Source organism: Scardinius erythrophthalmus (genome assembly GCF_964197995.2).
Source record: "Scardinius erythrophthalmus genome assembly, chromosome: 1".
Lineage (NCBI taxonomy): Eukaryota > Metazoa > Chordata > Actinopteri > Cypriniformes > Leuciscidae > Scardinius > Scardinius erythrophthalmus.
In genome coordinates, this window is record NC_138221.1 from 66065026 (window position 1) to 66091272 (window position 26247).

Genomic DNA, 26247 nt, shown 5'->3' on the forward strand with positions numbered 1-26247 from the left:
TTGCCCAAATTCGTATGAATTCATACGAATGACCTACCCCTGACCCCACCCCTAAACCTACCCATTACGTGGGTTTAGACAAATCGAGGTCGTATGTGAGGTCGTACGAATTCATACGAATTAGCCACCTTTTTATCACTCGTACGAATTCGTACGAATTAGTCGTGAGATTGTGTTGTCGCTCCTCAACTCAATCTGCTTGCAATCACATCATTTTCTATAGGGCACAGCTGATTGGTTACTGCTGTATGAGTAGCCAATGAGCTCGCTGAACATCCTTCAAATACTTGATCAGCATTTGCTGTAGTAGTGCAGCATGCTTTCAGAAACCCTCCACCTTCCCCAGCTCCACCTGTCTAGATCCACTACTGGCAATTCATGCGTGTTATATTGTACATTACCATGCCAAACAATGAGAGAGTTGTCATGACAGAACTGCCTTTAAGTCTTTTATATATAAGAGTGACATTAAATTGCAGAAGTTTAGAACGAGTCATCTTTGCAGTTCAGTTTCATTCAACTTTCTCACTTGTGGAGGAACTTCTGAAAGTTACGGTGTTTCGCACCATATCAAATTATTTTATCTTAAAAGATCAAGGAAAAGTGATTCCTCGTGATATGAGCCCTGTTTGATTGAAACGATTGGCATTGTGAGTGTTTTACTGCTGCAAACCATCATCAGCGCAGTTCTCCCGCTCTCTAAACACATCCCGGGTTAGAGCGCTGGAAGTGGTGGAGACAGGGTTAGGCGCTCGTCGTCTTCTTCGCATTTTGGTGGATCGGCTCTGGTTCTGGGAGAGCACAGCCGTCTGATTCCATCCTGAGAAAAGACACTGTACACTTAACTATGGAAGCCTGTTTCCGTCACAGAATAAAACATTTCGAAAGATAATTGCGACTTTTTATCTCACAATTCTGACTATATTTCTCAGAATTGCGCGATATAAAGTCGCAGTTGCGTGTAATAAAGTCAGGGATTGTGGGAAATAAACTTGCAATTCTGATTTTTTTTCTCGCAATTGTGACTTTATATCACGTAGTTCTGATTTTATATCTCCCAATTGCGTACTACAAAGTCATAATTGTGAGAAATAAACGCAATTCTGAGAAAAAAATTCTGAATTTCAAGTTTATTTCTCGCAATCGCGAGTTTGTATCTCACAATTTCGACTTTATAACACACAATTGTGACTTTATATCTGTCATGATTCCTGTCTTGTGTGGACATTTTGTTATTTCCTGTCTTGTGCCATGTTTAGAAGTTGTTTGTGATTATTCTGTAATGCAGGGTGAATCAAAAAACATAGTTTGGATCCAAATGCAAAATAGTTTAAAAATCAAAATCAAACCAAAACCATAACAGAGACCAGGACACCGAGAACAGAATGAGAAACATCAACACACACATCCATGTAGGACAAGACCTGATCAAGAACACAGGGGTTTAAATACACAGGGTTAACAAGTTAACAAGAAACACCTGGGGACGACTAATCAACATGAAAAACTACAAAGAACTACAAAACATGGCACAAGACAGGAAATAACAAAAGGACCACACAAAATCATGACAAAATCACGCAATTCTGACTTTATAACACAATTACGACTTCATATCATGCAATTCTGACTTTATAACACAATTGCGACTTTATATCATGCAATTCTGACTTTATAACACAATTGTGACTTTATATCACGCAATTGTAACTTTATAACACAATTGCGACTTTATGTCACGCAATTCTGACTTTATGGCTCACAATTGCTACTTTATATCACGCAATTCTGACTTTATAACACAATTGCCACTTTATATAACGCAATTCTGACTTTATGGCTCACAATTGCCACTTTATGGCTCACAATTCTGACTTTATAACACATTGCGACTTTATAACATGCAATTCTGACTTTATAACACAAATGCAACTTTATATCACGCAGTTCTGACTTTATAGCTCGCAATTACGACTTTATATCACGCAATTCTGACTTTATAACACAATTGCGACTTTATATCACGCAATTCTGACTTTATAACACAATCGCGACTTTATATCACGCAATTCTGACTTTATAACTCGCAATTGCGACTTTATATCACGCAATTCTGACTTTATAACACAATTGCGACTTTATAACACGCAATTCTGACTTTATAACACAATTGCGACTTTATATGACGCAATTCTGACTTTATAACTCGTAATTGCGAATTTATATCACGCAATTCTGGCTTTATAACACAATTGCGACTTTATATCACGCAATTCTGACTTTATGACTTGCAATTGCGACTTTATATCACGCAATTCTGACTTTATAACACAATTGCCACTTTATATCACACAATTCTGACTTTATGACTTGCAATTGTGACTTTATATCACGCAATTCTGACTTTATAACGCAATTGCGACTTTATATAACGCAATTCTGACTTTATAACTCGCAATTGCGACTTTATATCACGCAATTCTGACTTTATAACACAATTGCAACTTTATAACACGCAATTCTGACTTTATAACACAATTGCAACTTTATATCACGCAATTCTGACTTTATGACTCGCAATTGCCACTTTATATCACGCAATTCTGACTTTATAACACAATTGTGACTTTATATCACGCAATTCTGACTTTATAACTCGCAATTGCCACTTTATATCACGCAATTCTGACTTTATAACACAATTGCGACTTTATAACACGCAATTCTGACTTTATAACACAATTGCCACTTTATATCACACAATTCTGACTTTATGACTTGCAATTGCGACTTTATATCATGCAATTCTGGCTTTATAACACAACTGCGACTTTATATCACGCAATTCTGACTTTATGACTTGCAATTGCGACTTTATATCATGCAATTCTGACTTTATAACACATTGCGACTTTATAACACGCAATTCTGACTTTATAACACAATTGCAACTTTATATCACGCAGTTCTGACTTTATATCACGCAATTCTGACTTTATAACACAATTGCGACTATATCACGCAATCCTGACTTTATAACACAATTGCGACTTTATATCACGCAATTCTGACTTTATAACTCGCAATTGCGACGTTATATCACGGAATCCTTTTTTATTTTTTATTCTGTGGCAGAAACAAGCTTCCATATTTAACAGTGGAAACAAGAGTTAATGAACACAGTGCTATAAAGTGGAGAAAACTATTCTGTTTCGAACCTCAACGTACAGTAGCTCTGTTACAAGTAACTACAAGTAAATTAATGTATAAATGGCATTGCATTAGATAGGAAAATAAAAATGGACATTTATTTTAAAGAAACAGCGCATGCACAAAAGGAATAGCGAATGTGATTCTCTACACCTGTGTTACTCTGCTAGGACACCTGAGTGAACTTCGGAAAAACTGACATGCACACATGCACTAGAAATCACAAGCTGATTAAAAGAAATCGCAAAAGTCCGTTCAGAGGAAATTACATGTGCATTTAATTGTGTTGAATGTGAAGTGTACTTACACAACTTAAATTGTAATTTAATAGGAATTACATAAAAAGTGCATAACAAATAATTGACGACGGGCCTTTGAATTTAATAAGTTTAGCAAAATCTGCCTATTTACAAGGGTTTGTTTGCAAATACTAATAAGTATTATAGTTTGCAAACTATAATACTTATAGTTTATATTATATATTACTATTATATTACTATTATTACTATTACTATTACTATATTACTATTATATTACTATTATAGTTTGTTTGCAAATACTAATAAGTATTAAGTTTAATATGTTTTTAGGTAAAACAGCCATGTCTTTTGGTTTAATATGAATTAATGTTCCTTGGTAAACCGTATCGAAACATTCTCTCACTGATAGAGCGACTGGGCATGGAGGACAGGACCCTCTGCGTTGAAGAGGACCAGCTATTCCTCTGCAGGGTATTTGTGTGTTTGGGCTCATGGTAATGCTGTGCTTCTAGGTCTTCTCGATCCCCGTGAGTCAGATCAACTACAAGACAAAAACAATAAGTTATTACTTCCCTCCGGTCTTTTATTAATGGGATTTACACCAGGCTGTCTGTATGGTGTGTGCCCACATCTCACTGCTCTGTGTGATCTCCCAACAGCTGCCAGTTCAATCAGGTCTTCATCTTCATATCCATCGGGAATCGTCTCCATGATCAGGGATGCAGCCATCCAGGCTGTCTAGAGCTGTGTGCATCAGAGCAGAAACTGTATCAAAATCAGGAATCAACTTCCTTATTAAAGGGATAGTTCACAACTAAAATGAAATCATCCTAGGTGTCTATGACATTCTTCTTTCAGTCTGCCGGAAGCTAATTATTTTAGTCGATAAAGTTTTAAATATGGATATTTCTCTTACACAAACACATCGCTTCACTTCAGAAGACTATCATGGGATAGATGCACTTTTATGATGGATAGATGCACTTTTATGATGGATAGATGCACTTTCATGATGGATAGATGCACTTTTATGATGGATAGATGCACTTTTATGATGGATAGATGCACTTTCATGATGGATAGATGCACTTTTATCATGGATAGATGCACTTTTATGATGGATAGATGCACTTTTATGATGGATAGATGTACTTTTATGATGGATAGATGCACTTTTATGATGATAGATGCACTTTTATGATGGATAGATGCACTTTTATGATGGATAGATGCACTTTTATATTGGATAGATGCACTTTTATGATGAAGAGATGCATTTTTATGATGGATAGATGCACTTTTATGGACTTCAAATCAGAAGAAACAACCATTCACTGCCATAATAAAGCTTGGAAGAGCCAGGACATATTTTACTATAACTCAGATTGTATTCGTCTGAAAGAAGAATGTCACCTAGGATGACTTGAGCGAGAGTAAATCATGGGCAAATTTTCATTTTTGGGTGAACTATCCCTTTAAGGTGTAATATTTACATGGGATTTATTTCCCAATAGCCTTTCTTACTTAAATAAACCACATGGATGAACAAACAAAAACTAAAAGTGTGTAATTTATGTTAAAATCAACATGAAATACGCAAGCTATCATAACTGTTACATGTCTGGTCTATCTCCCATGTCTCATAGTTGTAAGAATTGATAAATTAGGGAATTCCAGACAGTCTGTTTTTGGGGGTGGCCAGGCCCTGAGAGGACAAAAGGACCTCTCTGGAGATTATCATTTGAACTGGCCCTCGTGCACCATCGAGACGAAACCATCGAGACGAAAGTCTCACCTCTGAGTCATCTTAATCTACATCTCCTTCCCTCTCTCCTCACCCCCTCTCTCTCAGGCTCAGACGATCACCTGATTTCACCCATGAAAATGTATAGTTTAATGTGAATGATTATCACAGAGTATTTTCATGTTTGGTATCATTTAAAATGTTACAGTGCGACTGGTACAAATGTCCTATTTCCACAATAAGTGAAACACAAGGTAATAAGATTTTTGAAGGTTTATGGATAACTAGCATACAAGGAGGGGTTGGTCTCTCAAGCAAATGGTCGCGCACCCCCAAGAGATGTTACAGTGTACATCTGAATGCAAATTTCTACTGCAGGTGAAAAGGTTTGTCTATTTAAGGAAGTGCAGCAGGGAGATCGGGGCCTTTTCTGTAGCTCAGATCGGTCCGTTAGGCTGGGAGATATAGATCTCTCAGCCTCACGTATTTCTTAAATGTTGGGTTCGCATCTTCTCTCTATTCCAGAGCATTTGATGTTTTGTATCGATTATCTTTGAATTGATTATGAAATTGGCATGATACATTTACCTGACATAATAAATTGTTACATTTGATTATTCTAACTGACTTTGATATTATTTTCACTGAAGAGTTAAACGGAAGAGTCAAACATTCACTCATGATTAATGATCCACAGATATCATTAAAACCTTTTCATTTATGGAGTCAGATGAAATAAACGAGAGAATACATAACTAAATGTATTGTAAATTTAACCAACCAATATTTTGCATGAGTGAGGACAGAACACGTGAGATCTTCCCCGTGTATTGGCGAACCGGCAGATTGGACCAATTTCACGGGCCTTACAAAATGGTGACCTCGGCGACGTGATCTCGCAACACAGACGAGAAACGTCCTTTCCAGCAAGTATTGGGATTTTAAAAAAATTAACAAGAGGTTTGAACAACTTCTCTTTCTTCCGTGGTTGTAGTAAGTCAATTTCTTTTGCACTTTGCATCAAGTGTTGAAGAAATGTTTGATGCGGCAGCCAGATGAAGAATGATTCGATTTTAAAGATCTCCTTGTTTTGCCTAAGCAACAAGAAACAAAATCTAAAGTGAGAATAACATCTCACAAATAATTAGTAACTCGATAAAGAGCTGAAAATGTAAAGCCTAAAAGTTTTAAAATCAGCCGCATGTTTTCCGCCCATTGTTGTATTGGCTTTGTTTATACACTAGCAACACGTGATGAGAACGAGCAAACAACAGAAAGAGAAATCTAAGTTTGTAAACGATCGGAAAACACGTGATTTTATAAATAAAAAGGCAGATCAATGCATTGTTTATGAAAGGAAAATTTTGGGAAAACAGGAGGATATGATTTACAGGCTAAAAAACTCAAATATCAAGGCTAATGCTAAATGCTATTGTCCATGTTGCTTTCAAAACGCTCAAGGTTATGCTAAATGCTAAAGCCATGCTGCGCTCAAGGCTAATGCTAAATGCTAAAGCCATGCTGCGCTCAAGGCTAATGCTATTGTCCATGTTGCTTTCAAAACGCTCAAGGCTACGCTAAATGCTAAAGCCATGCTGCATTCAAGGCTAATGCTAAATGCTAAAACTTTAACATTGATGGAATTAAATTAAGATATTCAATTTAATTTGGCTTATTTCAGTTCCTCCGAAAAGTAAACCTCTAAACTTTAGAGGTTTACTTTTCGGAGGAACTGAAATAAGCCAAATTAAATTGAATATCTTAATTTAATAAGTATTTGATATGCTATCTAGTCAAAAATTCGCAAAAATTAGAAAATTTTGCTTGGTTATCACTGTTAGGTGGTTGGGGATATGGCGAGACTGTAAAAACGATGGCAGAGTAATCTCTAAAATATATCCAACACAACTGACAGGAGCTGTTAGATGTGGCAAGTCTGTAAAAACGATGGCAGAATAAACTCTAAAACATTGTAACACGCTGGGGTAACACAAGTATAAAAAGGCACCGTTATAACTAGCTATGATCGCGCGCATCCTGATTTTGACCGTCAAGCTGTTCAAATATTTGAATGAATTTGAACTATCAGAAAACATGTAATTGGATAAACAAAAAGACAAGTCGATGCATTTGTTTATGAAAAGCAAGGTTGAGAAAAACAGGATGATGTGATGCATATTCGGATTTTCAAATTTGTAGTTGTGCTTGACACATTGTGCTAGAACACACTTTATAGTTGTTTGTGCTACGAAAATGTGCACATAGGCTAGTTGAGTTTATTCTTTAAAAACACAAGATTGCTTTACTGTAAGTGTTGTATAAAACACTTAGGTAAAAGGTTGTAGATGCCATGCATGCTAGGCCTCGTGTCTTGTGTAAACTGGATTAAATATCAAGTGTGTTTGTTGAATTTGTTTGTCTCCTAACAGGAGCATAGGATTGCCATGTGGCTACAATGTAAATCATAAGACAAACAAATCGGAAAATCAGAAACTAATGCATCTCATTAATCCTGAAACAAAACCCTTTTTATATTTAAGGCGTCAAAGAAATAAATATTGTTATGTTTGAATGTATTCTGAATTACTCTGAGATTTGTTTTTTCCAAAATAGGTTAACGGATTTGTATATTTCCACAAGATTGCGTCAGAGATTAGCGACGGCTAATAACTGATATCAGGGAGTGTGCTGGCGACTTGGGTGGGAGGATGTGTTCCGATGTCTTCTGTTCTAATGTAATGTTACTTTAGATAAATGTACACGCTTGATTAATCCAGAGCCAAAACCTACTAAAGTAAAACGATTGAATTAAGTTCCTGAAGGGCATCCAAGGGGGCTATTAAAAATCTCTTTGATTGTTGCGCGTGTACGGCAGAATCCTAGAGAATTAGCCAACTGCCTCAGCTCCTGATCCTCGGGACTGACCACTTGTGTCGTGCATCCTTGGGAAGGACTGCAAAGCGATATAGTTTTCCTTATCTATAAACAGAAAAATCTAAAGGAAGAGTAAATAGAATAACCAAACGTTAAAATGGCCATTTAAAAAGACTAATGAGAAGAAAAGGTATTTGAAACCTAGCAAAGAAAAAAGAGAAACAGCAAATGTACATCTTATCAGCCCTGAGCCAGAAAAGCCTTTTTCATATTCAAATGTATTGACATGAGAACAAGTAGAGATTTGACCATGCGTTAAGTTGTTCCAGACACTCTTCAGAGACTGAAAACAATATAATTTGACTTGTATTGTTAAAGAATATAATTATATTATAACTTGAATTATAATAAACATTATATTACACTCACAGAGTAGGATAATAATTGGAGAAGTGTGACTTTCATCATTAAAACTGAATTTCTGAAACAGAATTTCATTTGTGTGCTACCCAGTGCCGAAAAGGGGCGGGGTATGCCTTTATTTTTCACCGTTAGAAAACACGGCTAGAATTGTGTGGCACAGGTAATAGCAAACCAAATTGTGCAACAACTAAAATGTAATTTACATTAAGTAAAGTAAATTTACAAGGAGGGTGTGAAATGCTAAACAGCAGACAGAAGTACCACAGTTTTTTGCAGGTCAAAAAAAAATATCTGCACTAACTAAAATGTGTGAACGCATTGCACATGCAGCGGACTGAAGGCTGAACTGAAAAAGTAGCTTCAGGTGTCACAACACACTGAGACAACAGCAACAATTCAGACGTGGTCAATGAAACTCGGTTTCATGTGACATCTGGAATTAAAATTGCAATTGACATGATAATGGAACAAGTAAAATAATTCCACACGTCTGAATTTAATGCTTTTGAAATATTGGAATTATCTGTCTGCGGTGGTTCGCTCTCCTCTGTTTTCTGTCTCAGGTTTACTTCTGCAAATTCCTCGAAGGACGGACGCCAGGAGGGACAGGAGCGCACCTGGAGCAAATCCAGGACAGCGGAATTGTTAGAACATAACCTGAGACTCGGGAGATGGGTGAAAAGACACTTCAAGAGGCCATTCACATCTCACAATAGTACATCACTGCGTAAATATGGCCTCCCAGTTTAGAACTGGAACTAAATTTGCAACACAATTGTTATAGATTATATTCCACCCATCTCCTAGAAGTGAACACTGAACACACACCTCCATCACTATACCCTCACTACTAAACACTACACATCATACGAAGATGTGTCATCTTCACAAAAACAGATCCAGATAGCTTCACACATGTAGGTTGGTCATGACAGTCTAAAAGAGCATACGCTATTCACAACCCACTGCCAACTCATTGGAAAACACTGAAATATACATATGAATGACTTCAATCACAAGTCAATGATGCAAAGTATAAAGCAGAGACAGACCTGCTATAAAATTTCTAAATGTTCAAACTTTCTGATTGTTGTTAAGGTGGTTGGAAAATCAGAGGGCCCCTGATTTCTCAACTTACCACTAATAACAGAAATATCATAAAAACAGATAAATCTGAAGTGTGAGCACTTCAATCAATTACAAAATTTACAATTTAACCCTGTCATCGACTGCGACACACTCTCTCTCTCTCTCTCTCACCAACACAAACACACATACACACACACACACACACACACACACACACACACACACACACACACAACACTGTTCTGCATAGGTGGCTTGCATTGGAAGATTCATGAACAAAGTGATTATTATATACATGCATTTCTTCCTGATTGTGATTGAATATTATTATTGCTGTTATTTATTTAGGTTACACCGACCTCTTGCTGCATTTCCTTTGAATAATTCAGATCAAGAATAATTAAATTCCACTACCATTTAACATCACAGTGGTAGTGAAGAATTGGATATTTAAAATGAGACCCTTCTAGATGACCCTGAGAAACATTTGAGACCGGATGTACCATTTGCACTCGCTGACATGAACATGATATTTTATATTAGGCATGACATGATTTTGTTTTGTTGCATTATGTGTTCCCATGCATTTCCATACGACTTCAAGTTAATAAGTGCTCAATCGTGAAGTGGACATTTAAGATGCTTTTCAGGTGTCGCAAGCTTTTCACACAAAGCAGTGTGAACCAAGGAGAAGCCCTTCATCCACTGAGGTCTGCCCAGACAACCGCACCGCTGGAGGTGACAGGATTGGTCAAGAAGGGTCAGATCATCATCGTGGAGAAGGTGCCAGAGAAGCAGAAGTTTCTCCATGGAGGAATGACACATCAACTGAACAAGTCACAAAGGTCCAGATTGACTCTACGAACTTTGCTCACATCTCAAGATCACAGGAAGAAAACCTGAAAGCTTTCATCCACCTGCTGGACTCAAGCAACATACACCTGGTGAGACCAGGTGTTCTACAGGTGAACACAGTCCTCTGAACTTCTACAGATGCTAACATTGAAAAGACAATTTTCTCAAGGATTACAACAGACGTTGATCAGTGACTCCATAGGAGCTCATTTGAATTTGACCCACGGAGTCAAGGAGGGAAAACTGTAAGAATTGATAAATTAGGGAATTCCAGACAGTCTGATTTGGGGGTGAACAGGCCCTGAGAGGACAAAAGGACCTCTCTGGAGATTAGCATTTGAACTGGCCCTCGTGCACCATTGAGACGAAAGTCTCACCTCTGAGTCATCTAATCTACATCTCCTTCCCTCTCTCCTCACCCCCTCTCTCTCAGGCTCAGACGATCACCTGATTTCACCCATGTATAGTTTAATGTGAATGATTATCACAGAGTATTTTCATGTTTGGTATCATTTAAAATGTCACAGTGCGACTGGTACAAATGTCCTATTTCCAGAATAAGTGAAACACAAGGTAATAAGATTTATGGATAACTAGCATACAAGGAGGGGTTGGTCTCTCAAGCAAATGGTCGCGCACCCCCAAGAGATGTTACAGTGTACATCTGAATGCAAATTTCTATTGTTAGCACATGGTTCCAGGTGAAAAGGTTTGTCTATTTAAGGAAGTGCAGCAGGGAGATCGGGGCCTTTTCTGTAGCTCAGATCGGTCCGTTAGGCTGGGAGATATAGATCTCTCAGCCTCACGTATTTCTTAATGTTGGGTTTGCATCTTCTCTCTATTCCAGAGCATTTGATGTTTTGTATCGATTATCTTTGAATTGATTATGAAATTGGCATGATACATGACCTGACATAATAAATTGTTACATTTGATTATTCTAACTGACTTTGATATTATTTTCACTGAAGAGTTAAACAGAAGAGTCAAACATTCACTCATGATTAATGATCCACAGATATCATTAAAACCATTTCATTTATGGAGTCAGATGAAATAAACGAGAGAACAGAACAGAAGGACAGAACACGTGAGACCTTCCCCGTGTATTGGCGGACCGGCAGATTGGACCAATTTCACGGGCCTTACATAGTGTTTTTGGTTTAGTCCTGTGACCCAGTTTTCCCCAGTCTGTCTAATTAGTCATCTCCTTCACCTGTGTCTATCTAATTAAGTTCCTTTGGTTTGCTCTGTGTATTTAGACCCTGTGTTCTCCCTCAGTCTTCGTCCATTCTCGTAAAATTGGGTTAGTGTGCGTCTCCTGTTCTGATGTTCTTGATTCCAAGTTTATTCCATTAAATACCATTCTAATTGTTCTCCTTAATCTTCGTGCTCGTTTCCACTACACATTACGTAACAATAACATGCCGGTAATAACTGCTCCTCTATATATTTTTGTGTTTGACTACCCTTAAAAAATAAATGCTCTTCGTTGTATTGAATGCACACTTAGTGTATTAAAACTTAAATGAATAATAATAATAAAAAAAAATCTGTTCTTACAGGCAAGGCTTGACATTAAAGGAATAGTTCACTTAAAAATGTAAATTCTGTCATCATATACTCACCCTCAAGTTGTTTCAGACCTGTAGCCTATGAGTTTCTTCTTTCTGCTGAACATAAAGGAAGATGTTTTGAAGAAGGCAACCAGACAGTCGATGGACCATATTGACTTCCATAGTAGGAAAATGAGTGAGTAAATTATGACAGAATTTACATTTTTAAGTGAACTAATCCTTTAACACCCGCCAAATGAGTGTGGATTTCAGCAGTGCCGTGTCCAAGTCACTCCCTCTAGCCACTTTGGCGGGTTTCATTTTATATATAATTATAGGCTATACATTTTTCAGTTGAAGCCTTTTTTAAAAGACAATAATAAACTTAAGTAAACTGTCAAAATGTCAGTCTTGGCGAGTATTCACGTAAACATAGTCAGTTGTTTCAAGTGAATGTAAGTTGAGAAAGAAAAGAAAACGCATGTGTAACAGAACATGGATCTGTGCGTCAGGTCTTAAAGTGACAGACCTGCTGCCAAATGATGAGATCGTCTTATCTTTATGACAGTTTTTAGAGTCAAAATTGTGGCCAGTGAAAATGCTAAATGGAAAACCACTAGCCACAGTGGCTTGTGTGCAGTAATATCAGGCCCTGCTTGCAGATAATATAATATTAACAAAAAAAAGGGGGCACTTAATTATACATATAGAAACTACACTTTCTTAACCCACTTAAGCACTTTTAAATAGTGCACTTTGTAATAATGTCAAATTAAAAGTTTTATTTTAAAGTACAGTACATTTGAAGTCATTGTGTTTCAAGAATCTTTTGTCGTGTTTTAAAGTACACTTATTTTGATGTGTTGACTAACAAACTAAAGCACATGTAAAGTGCTTGATTATGTACTAAATTGCAACTTCATCATTACAAATGAAGTATTTTAAATCCTAGTCAGTACATTCAGCAGTAACTTTAACCATGTTTCAAAGACAATAGAAGTATAAAGATCTTTACTTTAACTTAAGTGGGTCAAAGAGCGCTCTAAAGTTCAAATAATTGCATTTAATATCAATTTAAACTACAATACATGTTCATTTAATTGCAATTAGCATGCAGTTAAGTGTCTGAAAATATCACATTAGGTTCGCACTTAAGTATATTCTACAGTAAATTATTGAATACATACTGTTAGCTCTAGAGCTAGTTTTAGTTTGTCCATCAAACCACTTCATCTGCTCATTCAACAACACTCCTCTTAGACAGAACATGCAGTCCTCAGTAAAGCATCAACAATTATGATACTCACCTTAACAGCTGCTGCTATACAGAGTTTCAAATGCAGTCTCAAGAAAAAGTATGCTGCAAAAAGTACATACGTATAAAAATAAATGAGCGGCTCGCAGTTTCACATTCGGGGAGTGAGCAGAAACACTTCACAGTTGACAGACTGCATCAAAGTGACAAACCACAGTCAGCTTAAGGAGGAAGAAACAAGTGTGGACTATAGCTTCACAAGCAATACTCTTATGCAAAGAATACAATACATCCATACATGAATTATCAATATATTACATAATATATAGCCTAAGGAATTGGAGCTTTTCATATATTGAAAATATATTTACTATCATAATGTACGTCATTTTATATTCAGTAATTTACTTCATAGGCTACGTAGATGTATATGTGATACTGCGTGCATGTGTATAAATATATTGCAGATGTATATCCTCAAAGTATATACACATATACATAGAAAAATATATGATGTAATATATTTCTTATATTTTATAATTCTTTATATTATAAATGTTTCATAGTTTAGCTAGCTAACAATAGCACAGACCCATTTGTATTTAGCATCACTTGATTCAACTATCTTAATATTCAACTGGTTTGCAATTTCTGAAACGGATAATATTTGCAATTTGTGGACACAGTAGCCTAAACTAGTAAACATACAGTAAACTAGAGAAACAATCAAAGACTGTGTCAGAGATGCATCAGATGTAATTACAGTAGTGTTACTGTTATACTGTAAACCGTCGTAGAGACTGTCAACTTCCTATATCTCACCCGGCATCTGAAGAGCTGATTTACTGTAGATTCAGTCTTATGTTAGAGGAGAGCGGGGATAGTTGTAACACCCTTGTTTTAAATACTTCCACACATGCTGACGACACTTAGTGTTTTATATCAACACTATATAGAGAAAAAAATGTGCCAAAATTCTGAAATCTTTGGAAGATATCACTGAACAATTACCAAAAACATTACCAAAAAATCCAAATTGTCCTTGTGGGGACTTTTTTTATTATTATTATTATTCAAAAACAGCTTATAAATCAGACATATTTCTAAAAATGCAGAAAGTTGTGTGTGATGGTTAAGTTTAAGGGATATAGTTTGGACAGCATAAGATCATTATGTCTAAGTAAAGTCTCCATAAAACATGAAAACACAACGTTTCAATTAAAAAGAGTGCTTGTGGTATATCTCTTTAAAACAAACGCTATTTGTTTATATATATATATATATATATATATATATATATATATATATATATATATATATATATATATATATATATATATATATATATATATATATATATATATACAGTATATACAGTATATATAAAAGTGAATTGTCCAAACGTCATACCAAAAATGTAAATCACTTCATCATTTACCACTCCAGCCTGCAAAACTTTTTTATTTCACTTAATGGGACAATAAAGTAGGCTATATTTAAAAAAATGTCTCAACTCTCTATGTATTTTTTTAATTTTTTTTTATTTTATTTTTTTATAATTATTATAATTTTTTGTCTGAAGGTCAATGGGGTTTGACTGGGTGTTCTTCAAAATGTCTTCTTTTGAGTTCCACTAGAAAAAAAGAAAGAAAAAAAGTTTGGTTTGGAAAGTATGAGGGTAAATAAATTATTCATTATTAATTTTTGGGTGAACTATCCCTTTAAGTTAAAACTAAAGATGAATAGCGCCATCTAGGGGCTATATTCACTAGTTTATACATCCAGTGCAGTGTTTTGAAAGATTAATTAAAAAAATAAACAAACTAATACATAAAAATAAAGTGAATACATGTTAAAGTGAACATTGTAAAGTATGATAAATGTGTCTGTGAATGAGTGACTACAGACTGAGTCCACGTGGTCCTTCAAACAATACTTCTTCAGTTAGATCACAGAGAGCTGTGTAAACTATAGAGGCCAATCCATGTGTGTGTGTGTGTGTGTGTGTGTGTGTGTGTGTGTGTGTGTGTGTGTGTGTGTGTGCGCGTGTGTGTAGAGTGATGAAACATCAGGCCAACGCCCTAACAAACAGTAGAACTCCTAAAGTACACTCATTAATATTTAAGCTGATCATGCCATATGTCAAATAGCTGATATAGGCCTATGGTTGTTCTTAGACTATGTGCACTTTTATGTTCTTTGGTCATATTTTTTTACTGGTAAAACTTTACAAAAATGATCTTAAGTTATTCATTAAATAACAGCTGTATATTGAGATGTGGTGGAAATGACATTTGCTCATTGCAGGTCGGAAGAAATAATAATAATACCAATTTCTCTAGTATTCTAAGTTTGTCCTCTTACAGACCTTAAACCTAGACAAATTATTTAAACTTATGAAACTATGTTACGTGACTTTTTAACAAGTTTATTTATTTATTTATTTTTAACTTCACAAGGCTTAAAGTGCTCTATATATATATATATATATATATATATATATATATATATATATATATATATATATATATCCTATATCAGTAGATAGATAGATAGACAGACAGACAGACAGACAGACAGATAGATAGATAGATAGATAGATAGATAGATAGATAGATAGATAGATAGATAGATAGATAGATAGATAGATAGATAGATAGATAGATAGATAGATAGATAGATAGATAGATAGATAGATAGATAGATAGATAGATAGAGAGAGAGATAGAGAGATAGAGAGATAGAGAGATAGAGAGATAGATAGATAGATGAGGTTTTAACACTATAATAAGTGACTGGCTGCCTGTGGGAAATTTCGCATGACGTGACGTGTACTTCCTTGAAGGGCGGTGCGCTGCTTTCAGGAAATAAGTGTGAAAGTAATTTTATCATCACGCTGGACAAGTTTGCCGAATCTGTCGGCAATAAAGACGGGCTAGAGTCTCAGTAAAGCGGGCATGGAGTCGAGTGCTTACGGGGCATCGCTGGCCGGTGGGGCCTTTGATTTGTTGAGCTTTCTAAAGCAACCGCAGACTATCGCCAGGCTGCTCAGTTGGGTGAGACCAGAGTCATCGTTAGCTAATCGAGCTAGTGCTCCTGCTGTGTGAAAGTTTGACATATTTACCACTGCTGGCCTCAAACTGTGTGTAGTTTAACAGTGTTTGTTCGCAAAACAAAATACTAGTGCTGTCATAAGTTGCAAAGCACTGACCATATGGCAGCAGTTTGAGAGTTTGTTGTTGTTGTTTGCCTTGTCATGTGACTCGACAACAACACGGATACAATTATGGAGATGTCATGTCAACATTAGCTCGAGCTCGTTTTAATACTTAGCATACTTTTATACAGCTAGCTTCTTTCTTTCTTTCTTTCTTTCTTTCTTTCTTTCTTTCTTTCTTTCTTTCTTTCTTTCTTTCTTTCTTTCTTTCTTTCTTTCTTTCAAAACAATGTATTACACAATTTATTTATTCATCACAACCAGTGTTACTAAGTAATCTAAACTGTATTTAATTACTTTTCCTTTGAAAAAGTTAAGGGATTACCCTTGATATTTCTGTAGTTTGTATTCCTGTTACTTCTGATGTCACTGCATTAAAGTACAGCAATTCTAGTGGATTATGGCCTACATATTGTGGATTTAGCTCAATAGCACCTCATTTAGCATCAAAATTCAATGTTAAAATGTATGTTTTTAATGTAACCTTCTCTCGTAACACACTCTGGGTCAGTTCAGGAGTAATTTATGCAATTTATATTATTTGGAAGAATTTAAAGAGCAGTTTCCTGTCTATCCTAAATATGTATTGTTCATCTGGTTGAGGGGTTGATGTGGGATTTAGAAAGTAATTAGTAATAAGCAATGCAATACATTATAGAGGAAGTAATAAGTACAGTAATCTAATTGCACTTTTGAAGATGTAATTAGTAGCTAGTTAATAATTACTTTTTGGGAGTAAATTACCCAACACTGATCACAACTACTGTACATTACATACAGTGGTCCCCAATTGTATTGTGACATTTTAGCCACACTTTAAAGTGCATGATCAATGTCAATGCATTTTCAATTTTGTTTTTGAATTTTAGGGGCTTTCGCACTGGGTATTTTTAGGAACTTAGTTATAGGAACTGGCCACCTGTGTGGTTCCCCGAGTACTAATGGTTCCCATAGGAACGTTTTCCTGGTTGCATTCGCAGTGCTCAACTCGCCGGTAATTATTAGTCAGGGACTTTTACCAAACTACCCTAATTATAGTGAATACACTATTGTACACTAGCCTACCGTTCACAAGTTTGGGGTCTGTAAGATTCTTTTAATTCTCTTCTGCATTTATTTGATCAAAAATACAAGTAAAAACTGTAATATTAGTACAATTTAAAATAAGCTAACTGTTTTCTATGTCATAGTAAACTGTAATTTATTCCTGTGATCAAAGCTGAATTTCCAGCATCATTACTCCAGTCTTCATGATCCTTTCATGATGAGAATTGTTGATTTGCTGCTCAAGAAACATTTCTTATTATTATCAATGTGGAAACCATGATACATTTTATGCAGAATTATTTGATGAACAAAGTTGAAAGACCAGCCTTTATTTGTTTTTGTCTTAACAGTGTAAAGCCCTTGACTGTCATCAATTTAATGCGTCGATCCTTGTTGAATAAAATATTTCACAAAAATTATTTTACATTTTAAAAGTTAAATCTTTAAAGAAAGCTTTAAAACATGTGTAGATGCCCCAGCATTACTGGCCTACTTTTGCTTTTGCTGTATGGTAAGATACTCTATTGTGTGCTTTACTGTTTGTTTGACTACTACTTTTTTTTTTTTTTTTTTTTTTTAATAACCAAAGTAAACATCTTGTGAGACCGCCATTCCTTCACACACACAGAGAGTGTTGTTCTCCGTGAACTTCTGTGATCTCTCAATAGCAGTCTGTTTGGTGTGCCTGATTTGACGTTGTCCTTAATGCCTCTTCTTCTTTCCACCGCAGCTCTTCTCCGTAGTGGTGTTCGCTACCATCCTTTCTGAAGGCTACATCAATGAGTCGAGTGGAAAAGACACTGAATGCATGTTCAATGGGAGTGACAGCGCTTGCAGCTTTGGAATTGGTGTCGGGATTTTAGCTTTCCTGGCCTGTGTTATCTTCATTATGCTGGATGCCTTCTTCCACCAGATTAGCAATGCCAAAGAGAGGAAATACATTGTCTTGGTTGATCTTGTTTTCTCTGGTAAGAAGTAGTACAGGTTTTTCTTTTTAATGATCGGTGTCTAAGAGCAACATATATGCTTCGATATAAAACCAAGTGAGCTTGAAAGCCCAGTTCACACTGCCAAATAGATGTGGGCGACACGGCAAAGTTAAGAGACGTTTAACTTGATGAAGACAACAGAGCTCAAGTAATCCCATGTACACTACCAGTCAAAAGTCCTGGATCGGTAAGATTCTGTTATGTTTTTAAATGAAGTCTCTTTTGCTCACCAAGGCTGTGTTTATTTGCTAAAAAAAAATAATAATAATTAAAAAAAACGTTAATATTGTGAAATATTATTACAATTTAAAACAGCTTTTTTCCATTAAAAAAAAAAAAAAAAATATATATATATATATATATATATATATATATATATATATATATATATATATATATATATATATATATATATATATATATAATATAGTAAAGTGAAATGTATCCCTGTGATCAAAGCTGAATTTTCAGCTTCATTACTCCAGTCCAGAAAACAGTGATTTACATTTTTATTTCAGGATTCTTTGATGAATAGAAAGTTCAAAAGTACAGAATTTATCTTGTATAGAAAGATATTGTAACATTAAACACATTAAACACTAAATAATGTTCTTTTGAACTTTCTATTCATGAAAGAATCTTGAGAAAATAAAAATGTATCACAGTTTCCACAAAAATATTAATCATGTTACATATGAACTGTTTTCAACACACTTCTAATTATAATAAATGTTTTTTTGATCATCATATTATAATAGTAATGTTACATATTATGGAGTAATGATGCTGAAAATTCAGATCTGATCACATTTTACAATATATTCCAATAGAAAACAGTTATTTTAAATTGTCATAATATTTAACTATATTACTTTTTTTTTTGTATTTTTAATCAAATAAATTCAGCCTTGGTGAGCAGAAGTGACTTCTTTTAAAAACATTAAAAAGCGTACTAATCCAAAACTTTTGACTGGTAGTGAATGTCCAAATAGCCCTTAGATAGATGGCGTAGCGTCACACATTTTTCCTCCAGATTACTAGCAGCAAAACAACTGATTTAATGTCATAATAGCTGTATTTCTGTTCCTCATGTACGCTTGTTCTTAAAGGGATAGTTACCCAAACATTTAAATTCTGTCATCATGTGGGATCAAACACATGAGAATTTTGCGTGTCGAAACACAAATTAAGATATTTGTAATGAAATCTGAGAGGTTTCTGTCCTTCCATTGAAAATCCACACACTTAAAACTTTGAAGATTCACAAAGATCATAAAGGTGTGCTCAAAACTAATCCATATGAATCAAGTGGTTTAATCCAAGTCTTGTGGAACAGGTTTAATTTGGGGGTTTATTTGAATCATGTCGTTCCAAACCTATCAAGACTTTGTCTTCGAGACACAAATTAAGATATTTTTTAATGAAACCTGAAAGGTTTCTTTCCCTCCATTGAAAGTCTAAACCGAACAAAACTTTGAAGTTGTCGGGAAAATAATCATATGAATCGAGTGGTTAATTCCAAGTCTTGCGAAAAGATATGAAAATGTGCGTGTTTATTTGACTTTATCACTTGACTTTTTAGGATCAACGCTAAGAGCATACCTTAAATATCTTAGATATCGCATACCTTAAAATAAAGGGTTGCCTAAAATATCTTCATTTGCTGTATGTTTTGAAGATGTATGAAAGTCTTTTGTGTTTGGAATGACATCAGGGTGAGTAATTGATTACAGAATTGAATTTTTTTGGTAGAAATGACTAATAAAGTTTCTCTCCGGTTTCTCATCAGCCGTGTGGACGTTCCTGTGGTTTGTGTGTTTCTGCAACCTAGCCAACAAGTGGTCTAAAAGTGTGAAAACAGGCGTCCCAGCTGATGCAGCTCGAGCTGTGGTGGCCTTCTCCTTCTTCTCCACGGCCAGCTGGGTGAGCAGAGCACATCTCACTCTATTAAGGCTGCCACACACCAAGCGAACGTTAGAGAACTAGCGGCGACGAAAGCTGAGTGTATTGTCGCCTCTTGTTGGTTGCGCCTCTCTCTTGAATCCAACACGGAAGTGACTTAAACGGCAATTCATCGACTGGCCGCTAGAGACAGGCTCCAAACGAGACTCAATCCCATAGACCCCCATGTTAAAATGTCCAACTTTACAGCAAAAAAAAAATGTTTACAGCCTGGTACAAAAAATTGGTTTTGGTCTAAATAGCTAATTTTTGCTAAGGGGGTGAATTTTTTTATATAACTTATCCATTTAAATTATATTGAGCCTTAAAGTTGTGCATAATTAAGGGCGTGGCCATTTGAGTGACAGGTGGATTGCCGCTGATGTCACTACTAGCCGTTTGCCTGTTAGCGTCACGTCACCTCAGCTAATCCGCTTCTTTAGCGTTACGTCACCTCATTAGCATTACGTCACCTCAGCTAATCCTCCTCTTTAACGTTACGTCACCTCATTAGCATTACGTCACCTCAGCTAATCCTCCTCTTTAACGTTACGTCACCTCATTAGCATTACGTCACCTCAGCTAATCCGCCTCTTTAGCGTTACGTCACCTCAGCTAATCTGCCTCTTTAGAGTTACGTCACCTAATTAGCATTACGTCACCTCAGCTAATCCGCCTCTTTAGCGTTACGTCACCTCATTAGCATTACGTCACCTCAGCTAATCCGCCTCTTTAGCGTTACGTCACCTCAGCTAATCTGCCTCTTTAGCGTTACGTCACCTCATTAGCATTACGTCACCTCAGATAATCCACCTCTTTAGCGTTACGTCACCTCAGCTAATCCGCCTCTTTAGCGTTACGTCACCTCAGCTAATCCTCCTCTTTAACGTTACGTCACCTCATTAGCATTACGTCACCTCAGCTAATCCTCCTCTTTAACGTTACGTCACCTCATTAGCATTACGTCACCTCAGCTAATCCGCCTCTTTAGCGTTACGTCACCTCAGCTAATCTGCCTCTTTAGAGTTACGTCACCTAATTAGCATTACGTCACCTCAGCTAATCCGCCTCTTTAGCGTTACGTCACCTCATTAGCATTACGTCACCTCAGCTAATCCGCCTCTTTAGCGTTACGTCACCTCAGCTAATCTGCCTCTTTAGCGTTACGTCACCTCATTAGCATTACGTCACCTCAGATAATCCACCTCTTTAGCGTTACGTCACCTCAGCTAATCCGCCTCTTTAGCGTTACGTCACCTCAGCTAATCCGCCTCTTTAGCGTTACGTCACCTCATTAGCATTACGTCACCTCAGCTAATCCGCCTCTTTAACGTTACGTCACCTCATTAGCATTACGTCACCTCAGCTAATCCGCCTCTTTAGCATTACGTCACCTCAGCTAATCCGCCTCTTTAGCGTTACGTCACCTCATTAGCATTACGTCACCTCAGCTAATCCGCCTCTTTAGCGTTACGTCACCTCAGCTAATCTGCCTCTTTAGAGTTACGTCACCTAATTAGCATTACGTCACCTCAGCTAATCCGCCTCTTTAGCGTTACGTCACCTCATTAGCATTACGTCACCTCAGCTAATCCGCCTCTTTAGCGTTACGTCACCTCAGCTAATCTGCCTCTTTAGCGTTACGTCACCTCATTAGCATTACGTCACCTCAGATAATCCACCTCTTTAGCGTTACGTCACCTCAGCTAATCCGCCTCTTTAGCGTTACGTCACCTCAGCTAATCCTCCTCTTTAACGTTACGTCACCTCATTAGCATTACGTCACCTCAGCTAATCCTCCTCTTTAACGTTACGTCACCTCATTAGCATTACGTCACCTCAGCTAATCCGCCTCTTTAGCGTTACGTCACCTCAGCTAATCTGCCTCTTTAGAGTTACGTCACCTAATTAGCATTACGTCACCTCAGCTAATCCGCCTCTTTAGCGTTACGTCACCTCATTAGCATTACGTCACCTCAGCTAATCCGCCTCTTTAGCGTTACGTCACCTCAGCTAATCTGCCTCTTTAGCGTTACGTCACCTCATTAGCATTACGTCACCTCAGATAATCCACCTCTTTAGCGTTACGTCACCTCAGCTAATCCGCCTCTTTAGCGTTACGTCACCTCAGCTAATCCGCCTCTTTAGCGTTACGTCACCTCATTAGCATTACGTCACCTCAGCTAATCCGCCTCTTTAACGTTACGTCACCTCATTAGCATTACGTCACCTCAGCTAATCCGCCTCTTTAGCGTTACGTCACCTCAGCTAATCCGCCTCTTTAGCATTACGTCACCTCAGCTAATCCACCTCTTTAGCGTTACGTCACCTCAGCTAATCCGCCTCTTTAGCGTTACGTCACCTCAGCTAATCCGCCTCTTTAGCGTTACGTCACCTCATTAGCATTACGTCACCTCAGCTAATCCGCCTCTTTAACGTTACGTCACCTCATTAGCATTACGTCACCTCAGCTAATCCACCTCTTTAGCGTTACGTCACCTCAGCTAATCCGCCTCTTTAGCGTTACGTCACCTCAGCTAATCCGCCTCTTTAGCGTTACGTCACCTCATTAGCATTACGTCACCTCAGCTAATCCGCCTCTTTAACGTTACGTCACCTCATTAGCATTACGTCACCTCAGCTAATCCGCCTCTTTAACGTTACGTCACCTCATTAGCATTACGTCACCTCAGCTAATCTGCCTCTTTAGCGTTACATCACCTCATTAGCATTACGTCACCTCAGCTAATCCACCTCTTTAGCGTTACGTCACCTCATTAGCATTACGGCACCTCAACTAATCCGCCAGGCTGTAAACAAGTTTTAACATGGGGGGTTTATGGGATTGACTCTCTTTTGGAGGCTGTCTCTAGCGGTCAGTCGATGAATTGCAGTTTAGAGGCCCTATCATACACCCAACGCAAGTGTTTTTTGCAGTTTTTATTTCCACGTCCTATAGACAAATAGACTGAGCCACTGACCAACCGAAACCTGGTCTAAAGTCAATGGCGCAGTAGTTTCTTTGTTATTTAAAGAGCACATTAGTAATGTGCGCACATTCTGCTTATTACACACACAGGGACGTGTAACAGCACACAAACATGCTAAATATTAAAAATAAAATAAAAGGATAACAATGTAAAAGATTATTATAGTGTACATAAAGATATGGTGGAATCCGGCTTGTCCCGTAGTAGATGATCTGCGCTCGTTTACCTCGCGCACGAGCAGATCCGTTTCCTCTCTAGAGAAGCGTTTAGTCTTTCCGCTTGCAAATTCCTCCATGTAAATAGCGAATCCGCCATGGCCTCGAGCACAACTGGCTTTTAAAGGGAATGGGAGATGAGACTCTGATTGGTTAATTGCACGTTACGCCCAAAAATACACATAACTCATTAAGAGAATGGGGGCGACCCTTTTAGACCATGCGCCGGGAGCGCCGACCATTTGTCCCGTTGTTAAACTAGCAAAAGTGGATTCGGATACGCCCTAAGTGCATTGCGCCGTGCGCTTTAGACCATGCGCTTACATCGTTAAAATAGAGCCCTTAGTCTCTTCCGGGTTGGATTCAAGAGAGAGACCGGAAAGTCGGCGCTTGTGTGGAACACACCGCAAAAACTGGGCGGGTTAACCGTGCGCTTGGTGTGTCAGGACCTTTAGACGTCCTGTTGCTGGCCTCATTGTACATTTGATTAACTGAAACAAAATGATCTTTCTTTCTCAAGGGACTGCTTACTCTATTGGCGTTTCGACGGTACCGCCAAGGGTTGGTCGATGTTGGCCTAGGCTACAATGATCCCGTCAGTGACCACACGTCCCCGTACCCCTCCGCCTATGCCGGCGCTCCAGACAGTTACCAGCAGTCCCCGTTCACCCCCGCCTCTGCGGGAGAGAGCGCCTATCAGCCGCCAGCGTACTGAGGGGATTTTAACACGTCTCAAAGGCTCACCTGTGTGGACAGATTCATACGCTCCACATCGTTTTTTTTCCTTTTCCATAAGAGTTTAAATTGTGACCTGGGATTGACACTTGGTGTGCTTTGCAAGTGTGTATTTTCAAGTTTAAAAAAGTTATTTATTTTTTATTTAGTTTGGATGCGAATGCTAAACTTAACCCTGAGTGCAAACATTCTTTGCACTTTTTTGTTTGTTTTTTCTCCCCCAAATTTGATTCTGACAAATATATTCTACACCAGCTGCCATTTTTACATCACTGAAACATAGAAGTTGCTTAATACACAATCACATAATCTTTACCATAACTCCTGAAAGGTATGTTTGTTTCCATAACATATCTAAACAACAGAAAGTGAACAGACTCTGTGTGCCAAATGCATTACCACAATGAAGTAATTCCTTAAAAACACAGTGTTGCCTTACATCACATTTGCTGAAAAGTATGCACTTAATCTATTGCCAAATGGCTTTATTAACTGAGGATGTTGAGGCTGTCAGTCTTACTGAGGCTGGAATAGATAGTTATACTGATGTTGGGAGGTATGAAATGATAAACTACTGTAAACACGTGCTTTAATTTGTATTTGTGACAGACAATAGGCTTTGTGTGGATGATAAGCCTTATTTTTTGTAAACTTTAAGCACCTGAGTTTTGAAGTGTTAAACAATCATAAAATGTAATATTGTTGATGACTTCTAGCAGTTTGCCTTTAAACATGTGCTCTTTATGTCAGGCCAAATTCACTGCAAGATTTCTACCTCTTCCTACTGAAATTGTGCCTTATTAGGAAATTAATATCTAGGAATTGAAACATTGACTATTTCTGCATTGACTGTTTTAGAACGATTTTTTTTTTTTTTTTACGGTTCTCTTCATTTTCCTAAAATTAACAAAGAAACTTTTTCTAAGTTGACCACTAAATTGAATGTTTTTAAATCTCTTTGTGTTTTGCTTAAGGTAGTGAAATTTCCTTTGTTTTATTTTCACAGTTCTGTCATAGCACATAATTGTTGATTTTCTCTGCAACTGTTATTGTAACAGCAGTTATTGCAACATTCTCTCTCTTTGTTTTGTTTTGTAAGGAAATGATGCGCAATAAACAGTTGGTTCTGTCTGTTAACAAATATCAAAGACTTGAGTTGTGTCCCAAATAACACACTTATACACTATGCACTTGTACTCAACAGTGTATTGTATGAATTTTAAGTTTTGTTTAGTCATTCAACATTGGAGTCTAATGCCCCTCCCCATGTTAAATGTATATCTAAATATGTTAATAGTTACAAGTAAATGCACTTTGCTCTTAAGTGGGGCATTTTCCCTCATATTACCCTACTACGTATTGCATGTCTGTAAAATTACTGTTAAAAAATGAAACTTGCATTAATATTTTTGTTATGTTAAGCCTAAAGTTGCACTACTAAAATCTAAATATATAATGAATTATTAAATAAATGCTAGTATGCATTTATCAGAGAGGTCTCAATCTCAGACAAACTACTCGATTAGATATCCAAGGTTGGCATGTTCATGTTACAGCCCCTGCTGGTAGATGCCTTGAGTTGCATTATTAAAACAATGAATTTAGTGGAGAAATAAAATGCATATTTCTACACAAAATTCATGACAATAAATTCATGTTAATAATACTGTAGTCGTGTCTTGTAAAATCACATTAGAGTACATGATTGAGCAGAATAAAGAAAGCCATTCACAGTTTGTAATGAGGGTGTAATATACTTTTTATTACACTCCTGGCACTTTTTCTTATTTTACTGATTACATAATTGAACGTGTGGTTTAAAGCATTGCTATAATGCAATTTATGCC

At 36.9% G+C, this 26247-nt stretch overlaps 2 protein-coding genes across 3 annotated transcripts in view; one reads left to right on the forward strand and one right to left on the reverse strand.

Moving 5' to 3' along the window:
* tmc6a (transmembrane channel-like 6a) overlaps positions 1-13432 on the reverse strand; it is a 27078-nt gene extending 13646 nt beyond the window's left edge. Inside the window, exons 1-4 of one of the 2 annotated variants that reach the window (XM_081366401.1) lie at positions 13319-13432; positions 4100-4214; positions 3874-4011; positions 674-820 (exon numbers count right to left, since the gene is read on the reverse strand). In XM_081366401.1, the coding sequence (XP_081222527.1) occupies positions 674-820; positions 3874-4011; positions 4100-4199 (385 nt within the window). In that variant the 5' untranslated portion in view covers positions 4200-4214; positions 13319-13432. Of the gene's footprint in view, positions 1-673; positions 821-3873; positions 4012-4099; positions 4215-12083; positions 12126-13318 lie in introns of those variants that run through there. The other variant, XM_081366402.1, reaches the window with a different exon arrangement.
* Positions 13433-15876: 2444 nt separating this feature from the next.
* Positions 15877-26069, forward strand: syngr2a (synaptogyrin 2a). Its single transcript, XM_081366431.1, has 4 exons — positions 15877-16322; positions 18261-18498; positions 20309-20442; positions 24186-26069. The coding sequence occupies exons 1-4, from the start codon at positions 16224-16226 to the stop codon at positions 24378-24380; spliced, it is 666 nt and encodes a 221-aa protein (XP_081222557.1). The 5' UTR covers positions 15877-16223; the 3' UTR covers positions 24381-26069.
* The last annotated feature ends 178 nt before the right edge of the window (positions 26070-26247 follow it).

Excerpts from the sequence above, each read along its gene's own strand:
- syngr2a (XM_081366431.1), top strand. The coding sequence starts at position 16,224 with ATGGAGTCGAGTGCTTACGGGGCATCGCTGGCCGGTGGGGCCTTTGAT. Across the intron at positions 18,499-20,308 it reads GGTTGATCTTGTTTTCTCTG|CCGTGTGGACGTTCCTGTGG; the intron begins GTAAGAAGTAGT and ends GTTTCTCATCAG. Across the intron at positions 20,443-24,185 it reads TCTTCTCCACGGCCAGCTGG|GGACTGCTTACTCTATTGGC; the intron begins GTGAGCAGAGCA and ends TTCTTTCTCAAG.